General features: G+C 50.7%; 8 protein-coding genes across 8 annotated transcripts; 3 read left to right on the forward strand and 5 right to left on the reverse strand.

The window, feature by feature from the left end:
* Nucleotides 1–170: 170 nt before the first annotated feature.
* VTP21DRAFT_2470 (uncharacterized protein) lies at nucleotides 171–3,670 on the forward strand (the record flags this gene model as incomplete). Its single annotated transcript, XM_069392667.1, has 12 exons — nucleotides 171–326; nucleotides 446–553; nucleotides 613–984; nucleotides 1,099–1,165; nucleotides 1,261–1,781; nucleotides 1,851–1,925; nucleotides 2,023–2,185; nucleotides 2,254–2,345; nucleotides 2,441–2,563; nucleotides 2,629–2,862; nucleotides 2,942–3,334; nucleotides 3,416–3,670. 12 exons carry the CDS (start codon nucleotides 171–173, stop codon nucleotides 3,668–3,670), a joined length of 2,559 nt encoding a protein of 852 aa, XP_069250359.1.
* Nucleotides 3,671–4,119: 449 nt separating this feature from the next.
* On the reverse strand, nucleotides 4,120–4,558 carry VTP21DRAFT_2471 (uncharacterized protein; the record flags this gene model as incomplete). Its single annotated transcript, XM_069392668.1, has 2 exons — nucleotides 4,120–4,383; nucleotides 4,538–4,558. 2 exons carry the CDS (start codon nucleotides 4,556–4,558, stop codon nucleotides 4,120–4,122), a joined length of 285 nt encoding a protein of 94 aa, XP_069250360.1.
* A 253-nt stretch (nucleotides 4,559–4,811) lies between these two features.
* VTP21DRAFT_2472 (uncharacterized protein) lies at nucleotides 4,812–5,168 on the reverse strand (the record flags this gene model as incomplete). Its single annotated transcript, XM_069392669.1, has 2 exons — nucleotides 4,812–4,958; nucleotides 5,100–5,168. The coding sequence occupies 2 exons, from the start codon at nucleotides 5,166–5,168 to the stop codon at nucleotides 4,812–4,814; spliced, it is 216 nt and encodes a 71-aa protein (XP_069250361.1).
* Nucleotides 5,169–5,255: 87 nt separating this feature from the next.
* VTP21DRAFT_2473 (uncharacterized protein) lies at nucleotides 5,256–5,587 on the reverse strand (the record flags this gene model as incomplete). The annotated part of the gene is made up of 2 exons (XM_069392670.1): nucleotides 5,256–5,483; nucleotides 5,567–5,587. The coding sequence occupies 2 exons, from the start codon at nucleotides 5,585–5,587 to the stop codon at nucleotides 5,256–5,258; spliced, it is 249 nt and encodes an 82-aa protein (XP_069250362.1).
* A 348-nt stretch (nucleotides 5,588–5,935) lies between these two features.
* Nucleotides 5,936–7,277, forward strand: VTP21DRAFT_2474 (uncharacterized protein; the record flags this gene model as incomplete). Its single annotated transcript, XM_069392671.1, has 2 exons — nucleotides 5,936–6,050; nucleotides 6,124–7,277. The coding sequence occupies 2 exons, from the start codon at nucleotides 5,936–5,938 to the stop codon at nucleotides 7,275–7,277; spliced, it is 1,269 nt and encodes a 422-aa protein (XP_069250363.1).
* A 1,243-nt stretch (nucleotides 7,278–8,520) lies between these two features.
* Nucleotides 8,521–9,641, reverse strand: VTP21DRAFT_2475 (uncharacterized protein; the record flags this gene model as incomplete). Its single annotated transcript, XM_069392672.1, has 2 exons — nucleotides 8,521–9,474; nucleotides 9,558–9,641. The coding sequence occupies 2 exons, from the start codon at nucleotides 9,639–9,641 to the stop codon at nucleotides 8,521–8,523; spliced, it is 1,038 nt and encodes a 345-aa protein (XP_069250364.1).
* Nucleotides 9,642–10,397: 756 nt separating this feature from the next.
* On the forward strand, nucleotides 10,398–10,598 carry VTP21DRAFT_2476 (uncharacterized protein; the record flags this gene model as incomplete). Its single annotated transcript, XM_069392673.1, has 1 exon — nucleotides 10,398–10,598. The coding sequence occupies one exon, from the start codon at nucleotides 10,398–10,400 to the stop codon at nucleotides 10,596–10,598; it is 201 nt and encodes a 66-aa protein (XP_069250365.1).
* Nucleotides 10,599–10,961: 363 nt separating this feature from the next.
* Nucleotides 10,962–12,351, reverse strand: VTP21DRAFT_2477 (uncharacterized protein; the record flags this gene model as incomplete). Its single annotated transcript, XM_069392674.1, has 9 exons — nucleotides 10,962–11,106; nucleotides 11,169–11,326; nucleotides 11,410–11,508; nucleotides 11,579–11,752; nucleotides 11,833–11,887; nucleotides 11,962–11,986; nucleotides 12,071–12,104; nucleotides 12,168–12,239; nucleotides 12,301–12,351. The coding sequence occupies 9 exons, from the start codon at nucleotides 12,349–12,351 to the stop codon at nucleotides 10,962–10,964; spliced, it is 813 nt and encodes a 270-aa protein (XP_069250366.1).
* Nucleotides 12,352–12,644: the final 293 nt, after the last annotated feature.

Below are 12,644 nucleotides of genomic sequence, written 5' to 3' on the forward strand. Positions count from 1 at the left end.
AGTCTTGGAAGAGATAAGAACTCGAAATCGCTGCGACCTAGGTTAGTGATGCGGATTCAAGCTCCGACTCTGATTTCCATGCCGCAATTTCATTTTTATTCCTTACGCGTCCCAGAATCGTAGGTGTCATTTTCTATTACGCGTTGCTCCTTATATCTCATCGACCAGGCATGAAACGGACCACGCGTAGCCGTGCAAAACAAATGGCCGAAACCGGCGTCCCAACCACCCCCAGTGCTGCGCGCGCATCCCACGATTCAATAAAGGCGAGATCCAAGGGAGACCGAAAGAATGAGAGCGCACTGCAGAAGCGCGAACCACTCAAGGTACTTTGCTTTTGCGCTTGTTGGGATCCCCCTCCAAGTGTTCTTTTTTCTGCCTTTATTTCCCTTTGATTAAACATAACCCTTACGGTGACTCTGATGGGGCTGGTGCTCATCGTTAGGCCTACTTGCGCCTTCGTCCGTGCCCTTCAAATGAACATGAACGCGTCGATACCACCCCTTACCTTGATAGAGTGAGCGATACAGAGGTGGTCATGAATCCTCCCGAGGTAATGATCCATGATACTTCTAAGGAGATATGGTCCACTCACATCTAACTCCCACTAAGCACTCTAATGCATACAAAACCCGGAATCGGGCTCCTGAACACTACCAATTCACGCATGTCTTCGGCCACGATGCCACGCAACACGATGTCTTCCAGGAGACAGCACTGCCGCTTGTTCGCGGTGTGCTTAATGGCGAGAATGCCCTCCTCTTTGCTTACGGAGTCACGAATTCCGGCAAGACATACACAATCCAAGGGACTCATGAAGAGAGCGGGCTCCTTCCTAGAATCTTGGGTGCAGTGTTTCAGAGCTTGAAGGGGGTGCAGGGAGACTCTAGAATACGGCCTGTTCGATATAGCGATGTGGAGTTGGTGGAAGAGCACTGTTCAAATGAGGGAGACATGGGTAGGATTAGCGATGGAGCTGGCAATGTAAATTTTCTTCCTTTCCTCCTCCTCCTCCTCCTTCTCCTACACGCCGGAAAGGGGGGTGGATAAGCTGCGTGACACTTACTCTGTCTTATGTTGACCGTTTTTGAATTTTAGTTGCTCCGCGACAGTCTCTCGAGTGTATTATTTAACGCTAAACTACCCGATATTCCAGAAGTAGGAGGTATGGCTTTATAATTTAAAACCGAGCTCACGTTTGAAGCTTGACAACTCACCCGACTCGCTGCTTTTCTCTCTCTCTTTCCTCTGGAATTTTAGTGGAGATCGATCGACGCTGCGAATATTCGGTGTGGGTATCCTACATGGAAATATACACTGAAAACATCTACGACCTCCTGGGGAATCCTCTGGCGCGGGTGGGGGATGGCCTGAAGCGTAGGGCCCTTTCCCTGAAAAATGACGCCAAGACCAACAACAAATACGTCCACGGCCTTCAGGAAGTCCGAGTGCGAACCTTGGCTGAGGCCTATGCCATCCTACGCAAGGGGCAGAGCAACCGTGCGGTATTCTCGACCATGGTGAACCAGACCTCCAGTCGAAGCCACGGCATCTTCACGGTGAAGATAGTACGGCTCCCAAGGGGGAGAGGGGAGGAGGTGGAGAACGCGGTGGTGAGCCGACTATCGGTGGTTGATTTGGCCGGGCTGGAGCGGGCCAAGATCGCCCATACAACGGGGCAGCGCTTGAAAGAAGCGGGCGACATCAACAAGGGATTGATGGTGCTCGGGCAATGCATCGAGTTGCTGCGGGCCAACCAGCAACTTCCCGAGGGAAAAAAGGTAAGCCCTCACTGTCGTTGATGGACTCCAAACATTCTTTCGACATACTAAGACCCACTACCGCACTAGCCGCTCTTGATCCCATTCCGACATAGCAAGCTGACCGAGATGTTCAAAGGCTCGTTCACCGGCGATGGCAATGCGGTAGGAAGCAGCTCTCTTCTCTTATGTTGTTGCTGCCAATCCGTTGTTCTTTCGGAAAAGCTTATCGACTCTATTCTTTACTGATGTCCCCTTGTAGGTCATGATCGTATGCGTCAACCCATTCGACACTGGGTTCGACGAGAATACCCGCGTGATGCGCTTTGCTTCTGTCGCCAAAAACGTCACAACCTCGAGGCGAACGCTATCACATCCGACATCACAGGCCAATCCGAATGGTAAGCTGTCCAACGGATCCTCAGGTAATCCTTTGAAATAGGTGGACTGACTGGAGCCGCTCAAATGCTAATGTGATTTCTGGCTTGAACAGTCACTTTGATTGACGATGAGGAAGAAGATGACTACGAGTGTGACCCAATGGTGGACAACTTGCTGATCCAGCTCGAGGAGCTGCGTGAAAAGGTCTTTTTTGATTTTTTTTTACGCCAAATTACATTTATATTTACTGATATCCCTTATAATTATTTTTTTTGTGTGTGGGGGGGGGGATGCTATAGTATATAGAGGCGGAATGTCGATGTGCTACTATTGAGAACGATATACGCGAGGAGGTGTATCAGGAGATGGCAGATAAAATCCAGGAGATGGAGCAAATGTACGAGATGCGGATCCACCTCGAAGTAAGGATGGTTTTTTTAGTGTGCACTAGCCCCTGGAACATCCAAACTTATCCCATTCCCAATAGCGAAACTGGAACGAGGAAAAAACCGACAGAAAACTCGACATCTTCCTCAGCCAAAGGCAGAGCCAGGAAGATGGGGAGCCGCGAGAACCCGAGGAAGAGGCGGAGACGGCCCCGCAGCTGCGGGAAAAACTGAAAGGGCTGGAGAGGGAGAAGAAAGAGATCAGGCGGATCCTCATTCAGACGAAGCGGGATTTGGATAAAGAACGAAAACTGAGAGAAGAGCTGAATGAACAGGTGAAGTCTGGAATTGATTTGGAAGCGGCCCTGAAAACTTTTGTTTTAATCTGGATCTATGCCATTTTCTTGGATGCAGTTGGAATGGCTAGCAAGGGAGTTGGCGGATGAGCGCGCCATGCTCGAACACCTTAAGCGGGAGAATGCCCTCCATATGACGCGCATGGAACACAAGCTGGCGGCCGCACAAACCGACCTTCAGACCTCGCTTGAGCGCGAACGGGAGCTGGAGGAGCAAAACGAGGAACTCACTGCTCGTGTCCAGAAACTAGAGTTGGCGCTGCAGGGGGGCGCCGCCAATCCAAAACGAGCGGCGGCAAGAAAGGCGCCAAAGCGAGCGTCGAACAGCGTCAAAGCCTCCGACGAAAACGCGGAAGGACCTAGGCGGCCGCTGACTCGGGTGTCGGAGGGCGTGGAGATGAACTGGAGTTTGCCGCTAAGAGAAGATCGCAATAGCCCGAATGTACGCAAGGTGAGCCGCAAGCCATCCTCATGCTACTGCATTTAAGGGTGGGGTTGGATGCTTACTGTGTTGAAACTCCTTTCAAAATAGCCGGAGCCCCTGTTAGAAAAGGACCTCAAGTCCCCAGGCATCGCACATGCTCAGAAACGGTCCAGCACCACCCGAGAGAAAGAGGGCGAGAGGGAAGTGGTTGTGGATGAGAACGGGGTTTCCCATCCCCCCAAGAGCACTAAGAAGCGGAAGCTGAGGACCAAACCGGCGGTGGTTGAGGAGGAGATAGACGCCACGATCGATCCATCACCAGGGGGCGGAATGATGACACGAAGACGAAGCCGAATGTCATAGTGCGATAGGGTCTAGAGGTTTTTCCAATACTCATTCTAATTCTCATACCAATGTTTCATATCCGCGCCCCTCCTGTTTAGCCATTTCCTCCGCGTTCCTTTTTTTCGTGTAGTTTATTGTTATTATTACTCCCATATCCAATGCATTCGTCCGATATCAATATATATATGGCAAATATAGAGAGAGAGCTGCATCCTCATAGGCTGTTTTCGTTCATTTCATATTTCTTTCAAGAGAAGAGAGGGTAGGAGAAAAAGAAATCTATTGCTCGCCTCCTTCACACATAGGAGAGAGAGGGAGGAGAAAATAAAAATAATAGTAGAAAGAGAGAGAGGAGAAAGGAGAAAATAAAAATAAAGAGAACAAGGCCAAAGCGATCCATTTTAGGTTTTCCAAGGAGAGAAAAAACAATATTACATCTTCTCCAGCTCATCGGCGCGGGAGATCATCTATTTCTTCTCCTGGGACTCGAGGTAGGCCACCGCCTTCTCCAGATCGAATCCCGGGTCCTCTGGGTTCGTTATGATGCCACCCGCGGCGCGGCCCGCTTCCTCAGCCTTTCGTCGCGCATACTCGGCACGTCCCTTCTCAATCAGCTCTTGTTTGTGTTGCCACTCGCGTTCGATGCGATGACGCTCCTCAGCGCGAGTTAGCGATGATCGGTGGTATGCACCATACACGATGCCGAGACCGAGAGCAGACCAGCGTGCTACCTGGATAATGAGCGGGAAGGAGGAAAGGGAGAGCATGATTAATCGAAGATAAGGAGATCATAACACTAAATATTTTTCCCGATGGCTTCGGGGATAAAAAAAATGATCCACTCCATCTCGATGGGGGAGGAGCAATCGACACTAACGAACTTACGTTGACAAGAGGCGAGACCATCTTTCAGTGCGGTGTGTTTATTGTTTCTCTTTGAGCAAAATGCGATCTAGGTCAGAACCTCGAAGCAAACAAGAAAACATGGATAAGAACCGATCTGAGGCGCAGATGGATGATAGCCGAGTGGGATAGGCACGGGATATCCAGAGAATTTCAAAAAGGGGCCTTTCCGGGTGGATTTCAATGGGGACTGGCTTTTGGGATTGCCTGCCCTGGCATTCTGCAGCCCCTCTCTCGCCTATTTCCAAAATCAGCCCTATTTCTCCCACTGCTGGGCACTCGAATGCGGAGTAATTCGGGCTTGACCGTAGACACGGTTGAGCCTGTTTGTCATCCGAGCCGGCGCCAATCGTGGCGAGTGAGCCCTAGTTTGTCTATGGCTTCCAAACAAGGGCTTGGCCGGCTAGATCCAAGAGATTAAGGGCGATTCAGAATATGCTCGAACCTTAACCTTTTGCATAAACCATAATGAGGGCCTTAATGTTTATCCTTTGCATCTCGCTTGCTCTGGCGACGGCAGCTCGCTCCTCCAAGTGCGGCCTACCTCGGCTGCTGCCACGCCTCTGGGCAGGCGAGTGGCGGGAGAGCGCCCTACAATGACAAGGAAAGCCATGGCGAGCGTGGGGACAGACAAGCAAGAGAAGTGGGAGAGGAAGAGGATTAAGATTGTCGGCAAAAAGGAAGAGGGAGGAAAAACAGATTAGCCTTGGAGGCCTAGGATCCATTGAAGGAGCCTGTGGGAGAGAGAGAGAATGGGAAGCTCAGTGGATGACCGCAAGGGTGTCGGCGACGTATCGACCGGCCACACGGGTTCTCCTACACGGGGGAAGAGAGCGCCTCTAGCCCCAATACGGAGTGCAGTGTGGCGCGGCGGAACAGGGGTTACGATGGAAGGGCGGAAGAGGATGGCTGCGGTGGTTGGCGACCCCTGGATCGCCGGAGAGATGCCGCGAGGGGGGATCGCGTAAGGAAACGCAGACGACAGGCGGTGACGAAAGCGCGCGCACTCACCCCCTCGCTATTATTAGTCATGGAGCATTTCTAATGGAAGGTTTATTTGTCAATTTTGGTGCGTCCTCCTTCCTCTTAACACGAACGGAAAAACCTTGGAAAATCAGAGTTCTTCGGCTGCCCGGACCACCGTATGCCGACTTGCCTTTTCGGCAGGCGAACCAATCCGCGGGCGGCAAGCCAGAGGTTTATTTCTAATTTCCTAGGCGTTTCAGATTATAAAAAGATATAACCTTTTTTTTGCCATGTCAAGGAACACTTCTCTCGCTGATTCACCGCACCTCACCCTCTCTCTCGCTCTTCTCTCCCCATTTCTCATCTCCTCTTCCACGCCGCTCTTCACTTGTTCTGCCGAGATCTCTCCAGTGAATGACGCTCCAGCCCTCAAGCTCCACCCCGCTATTCCCAACGGCGTTCGGCCAAGATCTCTTGGGCAACGCTCACCCCACAAGGCCAAGACGCCAACAGGTCAAGAATGCATGCAGTGAGTTTTGATTGCATCCCCATTTGCTTTGCTCTAGAATGCATGTCGCTAACTGATCCTTGATTGCATTTAGCCAATTGCCAGAAGGCCTGCAAGAAATGCGATGATGTTCGACCGTGTGCGCGTTGCGCGCGTCTTGGCATCGAGGACTCCTGTGTCAACTCGGTGCGCAAGGAGCGTCGCCGCGGGATCAAGCGTGGCCCGTACAAGCGGCGAAAGGGCAAGGAATCCGATTCCGCGTCTTCCACTCCCAGCATCTCTCCGCTGGTTGCCCATGCCGCATCTCCCTCCATTGCCAACTCGGTCCCCAATCTCTCGGAGCCGCCATCCAGCTTCGCATATACACCCGATAAAGCCTATCTGCTCACGGACTGGCCCACCGGGACCTCTTTCGACCCTTCTGAATTCTTGCCTTCAGCAATGTCCAGCATTGCGAGCCTCCCGAGCATAGTCGCCCAGCCCGCGGGGGAGGCCAACGGATTGCCACAAGTGATGAACACCGCACCTCCTCATTTCCAAGTGCATCCCCCAGAGGTGTGGCCCACCAGTGCGAAGTCCTATCCGGTGAGCCTAGCCCCTGCGGTCCAGTTGCAGCCGCACGACGGCCTAGCAGGCTCAGCCTATCTCTTCACGAGCCACCCTCCCTCGCTGCCCTTTACATCATGTTATCCTGGTGACAGGGCAGACCACCGGCAAGTTCAGCTCCTGCCGTTGGTCGAGACCGGTTCGCACCAGTTCATCACCCCGGCGCACTCCCCCCTTAACCAGCCCATCCTGCCGCACTTTCCCGCCATCGCCTCCTCTCCTCAGCCCAATGAGACAGAACATCGCCATCCAGCTGGGAGGCGCATAGCGCCAGTCGTGTACTCCACGCCTGTCTCTCCCATTCACCCACGCGCCTCTCCGGCCATAAACCGAGGCCAGCATAGCTCGTCCCCCCTGACGACGGTGAGCGATGGCGGCGACGTCAGCATTCGCGGCCCTCCGCACGGATCGGGCATGGGCAGAGGCGAGGACGCCCAGTCTCTGCCCCACTTATCAAAGTATCCTCCCCACACGTTTGCCCATGTCCCGACACCCCACCCGATGCTTTTGCCCGCGGGATCGCAGACGCAACTATTGCAGACCCTGGACGACAGCTCCTTGGACAAGTTCCAGACCTATACAATGGACCTTGCCTGGTTGACTGGCCAGGGCGGCCACGGAAGCTACCCCCATCTAGGATAGGCATGGCTCCTCCACCCACACTGAACATATACACCAATCCATCCATATATTCATAGATACCTTGTTTTTACTGCTATATCTCGCCTCATTCTGTTCGCTTCTATTTTCTGTGCATTCGCCATCTCAAGAAAGTTTGCCATTTCTCCGCACTATTTTATTCACTTCTCTTTCTCTCCAGTGCCATCTATTTAATTCGGCCCCATTCTTCTGATTTTTATTCTATGGTATTCTGTGCTACCCCCAAACCTTTTCATAGACCACTTTTTTTTCCACTCCATCCCCCACCCCCATTTAATATGTACTCTTTCTAGCTGTTGTTTGACAAAAGGATCCCATAGTTGTTGCATCTTCCCCACCCCCTCTAATGACCCTGTTTCCTGTAAATAAACGTAGACGTGAATGGAGTTCGGCCGCCTTCCTCCCCCCCCCCCTGAAGAACGTGTTGGATGCAAGGCATTCACTAGAGCCAAAACATAAACAAAAAGCCGCCATCCTCATAACCAGAAAATAATCCTAGCCAAGAACAACCCCTTGGCATGGGCCCTTGGAAATGGCCGCGGCATCGATATGCGCTTATTTAGACTTGCATGGCGAGGAAGAGGGTGACACGAAACCGGAAAGAGGAAAGATAGGGGCGGACTGCGGATGACAAGCCATACTTGATGTATGCAGAGCCACGTCATTCCTCGAGATTCGATGGACTCGCCCCCAGGGCTGCACCTGCAAGCAGGGTCGTATCATTGTGCAGTGGAAAGAGCCGGCATTGGGTAGGGAGAGGTGCTTTATCTCGCTCCCCTCATTCTTGCTCCAGTTCCAGCCGATGACAGGAAGACCTAGGGCGGGCAGGGAGAGTTCGGTGGATGGGTATCCCATTAGGAACTAGAAAAAAGCGGCCTTTTTGAGCCTGTGATGCCCATGATCCAAGTGCACTCTGCCTCCATTATGATGGAACAATCTACGGAATTTATTCAGCAAAAGATAAAAAAAAATAGGGGCAAAGCTAATAGAGTGAACACAAGGAAACAGGAAAAAGGGTTCAAAATGCAAAATATGGTTCATTGGGAAAAGGGGTTGGGGGGAGAATGAAGCGGGGGAGAGACGTTAAGAAAAGTGTCAAAATAATAGAGAATCCTCGAAAATAATAATAATATAATAGCCATCCTAAAGAAATAAAAATCCGATGGTAGAAGGGATGTATTAATGGAAAACTAAAAATAAGTGGAAGGGATGCTTTTGGGTCGCGCTAATGGTATGGCACACTTAGGTAGTCGTCCTCCTCGTACAGCGTCGGGTACGCATAGTGGTCCGAGGGCACGGGGAATGAGCAGGGGGAGCACGAGTAGTAGCCGTCATCGTCCTCCTCGCTCATGTCGCTCTTCGCGTGGTAGTAGGAGAAGGTCAGCGCGCGCTGCTGCATCGCCGTCAGCTCGGTGCCAGCAAATTCGCTCTCCACGGCCTTGAGGAAGGGGTGGTTCAGGGCGGCGGTGCACGCGATACGGTCCGCGGGGTCTTCGACCAGCATGCACAGCAGGAGATCGACGGCCTGGTAGACTATATCCGGATAGAACCCCCCCAGGGAGTCGCGGATCTGCTTGAAATGCAGAAGGTGGGCCACCACGGAGCGATGAATGTCGTGGCGCGCGTACTTGCACCCAAGGCTGTAGAGCTGGCAATCGGGCACATGCGGCTCGAGCATTTGGCCGAAAAGAATACCCGCCGACCAGATGTCCACCTTAGCATCATGCGCTTTGCCCGCAATCAGCTCAGGGGCAAGGTATCCCGGCGTGCCCCGCACAGGTAGCATCTCGCCATCGCTGAGCTTGCTGGCAAGCCCAAAGTCGATCAGCACTGCGTCTCCATGTTCGTCCAGCATGACATTGCCGGGAGTCACATCCAGATGCACTACCCCCATGGCGTGTATTCCCTCCAATCCACGCAGTATACCTCGCATGATTTTGGCCACATTCTTTAGGTCTTGGTGATTGACGTCAAGGGATGCAAGCTTGGGAAGGACCAGCACCGATTGACCTTGGGGGTCCGTGAATGAGTCGACGGGATGAACCACATGGGGCTGGGCCGAGAGAGAGGCGAGGGTTTGGATCTCGCGATCGGCAAGCGTCTTGTTTGGGATGGTCTTGAACGCAAAGGGTGCCGAGTCAGAGAGACGGGTTCCGAAATGGACAGATGACAGATCACTCTACGTAAGTGAAAAAAAAGGATAAGTATCAACCATAAATATAAATAAAATCAAATCCGAGTCTAGAGGAGAGAACGATTTACCTTGCATACGGTTGCCGCCTCGACTAAGTAGGAGTCTTTTTCGGAGGACAAACACTGCTTACTTAAGGGTGGTTCGAGATCCATGGCGCTGGTTGTTAAAGAAATTCGTCCGCGAAAATACTACTACTACTACTACTGCTACTACAATAGCTACTGCTACAGCTACTACTACTCAAGCTGGAATAGCGTTTGGAGATAAGAGTAACGATGACAGTGGAAGTGGTGATGTGTGTTGAAAGTGAGCTCTCGTTGCAGTACATTAAATATCCTCAGCCCGGCGATGAATGACTTTCAGTGTCGACGAAGATTAGACAATAGAAGCGACAATGGCAGGAGATAAAAGGTTCTATAGCGAACAGGAGTAGACACGGGGAGAATAAAGAGCCGAGGAATGATGGCGACAGAAAACAGGGGGAGAGGAGGTGATGAGGCTAGTCAATGGCACAATGAAACAGAAACTGGTTGGAAAAGAAAAGAGAGAAAGGGCCAAGGTTCCAATAAAAATAAAAAATCAACGAGTTCTTACCATATATGGTGCGTTCTATCTAATGCGCTATTTGTGATAGAAATTGGACCCGAATCGTCGCTATCGATAAGGACGGCGGGGGCTTGGGCCCAATGATTAAATCCCTCCCATCCCCGAATCTGATTGCTTCCAGAAGCTTTTGAAACTTCACCGCTCAAATAGGCACCGTGGCTCGTAGATTGAGTTGTGAAATTGCTCCTAACCTTGCACTACGCCCCCCCCCCCCCCCGTGAGCAATCTCATTTCAAGCTTCTCTTTGGCTGGCCCAGCGGCCCGTGGGTCCAGGCAGAGGCTATCTTCCTAATAATTAAGCCATGTGGGTCTCTGTCCAGCGAACCACGCTCCTCCTCATATGGCTCCGGGCCAAGAAAATCAAAGACCAGATGAAATTAAATGAGCTGACTGAAAACCGTGATAGCTGGCCCTGCCCGCATCATATTGCTTGTCTCATCCTCATTTTTGGCCCTTGGGCTGGGCATGACCTTTCCTTGAGCAACCGTAGTAACAACGTTTAGCTTTGGGAGGAACAAGATTTCCCAAAAATAGCTCATCAACCCCACTTGAGCTGTTTTTTTTTTATTTAAATCGAATAAGCCCTCATCGTACATTCCATTCACAAAAGTAAGATTCATAACAACGTCATCCCAAGCGGCTTTCCAACCGGCGCCCGATTTGGGCAGAGTTCAGATGCGATCTTTGCTTTTTGCATTAGATGCGCAGGGTAGTGGACTCTGTAGCCTCCTTGCTTCACTTTATTTTGCTTTGCCATATTTTACTTAGTGCGAAGTGTTTATTAGCGTTAAGAGGGGCGCCGGCAGTAATATTAAAAAGTAACCATAAGACTGGCACATGAAATAGGAAAGGGGGATATGACGTATTCAATGGAAGAGGGAGAGTTTTAACTCGAATTCCCGGCAGAGAGTAGCCACCCGCCTAAGCCGCGCCATGATATTTTCAAGCGTGGGGACCTGCGTATGCACCACCACTTCGTCTAGCACGGTTACGCTCTTGTCGCGGTATTTGCTGTTGAGACAGCGGGGGATTAGCGGCTGCCGTCGGTGTGAGTGGGAACAGAGAACACTTACTGCACTTTCGAGGCCATTTTCGACGTGCCACCCAAGAAACCATATCGCTGCTGCGGCGGTTGGGCATGGTACTCCAGCACACATGCCATCACTATTAGGTACACGTCATGCACGTAAAACTCTATGACAAGCTCTTCTGGTAGCTCCGGCGAAAAGTGCTAAAGGGACAAGGGAGAAGGGGGAGAGATGTAAGGAAAGAATCGCTTAGGGGGGGGGAGCCACAGGAATGGGGCCTGATTACCCTTGGATCACAAAGCTTGTTTGGAAAGGTCCTACCCTCCGAGATGTGTCGAAGTGAATGGATCGCTCGCTCAGTGTGGTCAGACAGCAACGACAGCCTCTACAGGTATAATATCATGGTCAGTAAAAACGCGAAAAAAGTACCCTGAAACCACGTAAAAGCCAAACACCTTTCGCGCAGCTAGGAGCGTATTTGGCACGGCAGAATGCTTGAGATCGGCCATTGCTAATTCTACAAAATTATGAGCATCCTGCATTTGCTCAAGAAAGTAGGGTTTAGAGGAGGCAATGGCGGTACGAAAGAGCTGGCCACGGTGGTAGCTGGGGAGCTTTATTTGTAAATCCTATGGAAAAAAAGAAAATAATGTAATGCGATGTTGGTATACTTGAGGAAGTATGGCAAGCAATGAAAATAGACTCTGACCCCTTTGACGATTTGACAATCGCTCATGGTCACATATCCTTTAAGTGCATCGCAGCTAAAATAAAGGGAGAAAGTGGAGAGGGATAAACAAACGCACGAAATAATTACAATAGTTGGGGAAGACTGTACTTGGTGGATGATAAAGCAAAAATGCCTGCAGAGAATTGAGATGCATTGTAAAACATTTGCTAATTGAATTTTAGGGATCGAAAAATAATCAAGTTTGCGGATTGTTTACCTTGGTCAGCAGCATTAGATAGCTCTAAGCATTCCTAACAGATTTGTATAATTCAGTTGAATGATCTTCAATAAGCACAAGCGCATCAGGTGTTTACGCTTAAGAGCTGGCCTGCCTCTTTAATAACCTGTGGCAGCTGAGATTCGAGGAGCCAGGTCAATTCGGCTTTCTAATAAGAGCCATCCAATATAAGCATAACAGGTCAAAGTATGGAGAATCGTCCATTGTACCAGAGTCTGCTCCTCCTTATCACGGATCTCCTGCTCATCTTCAAACAGCATCTCGAAACTTTGGAGTGGCAAATAACTTACTATCTGAAGGCTGGGTGTTCCATTGGCTTGTGCTCTGTCTTTCTACGTGACTTGGTTAATAAAAATGGATAACAAAATCAGCAGGTAGGGATATGGGGCAACACAAATCATTGCCAGCGAGAGAAGTAGCTTTCTCCGTAATCAACTGCTTTCGGTCAAAGCCAGCCAGGATATATTCTCTATCACGTTTACCACCCTTGGTATTCTTCGGACAAGTATATACAAGGAAACCTCAACGCGAGTCAATGAAGACAAGAAAAAAC

The sequence above is a fragment of the Calcarisporiella thermophila genome (assembly GCF_041956535.1).
Source record: "Calcarisporiella thermophila strain CBS 279.70 unplaced genomic scaffold VTP21scaffold_14, whole genome shotgun sequence".
Lineage (NCBI taxonomy): Eukaryota > Fungi > Calcarisporiellomycota > Calcarisporiellomycetes > Calcarisporiellales > Calcarisporiellaceae > Calcarisporiella > Calcarisporiella thermophila.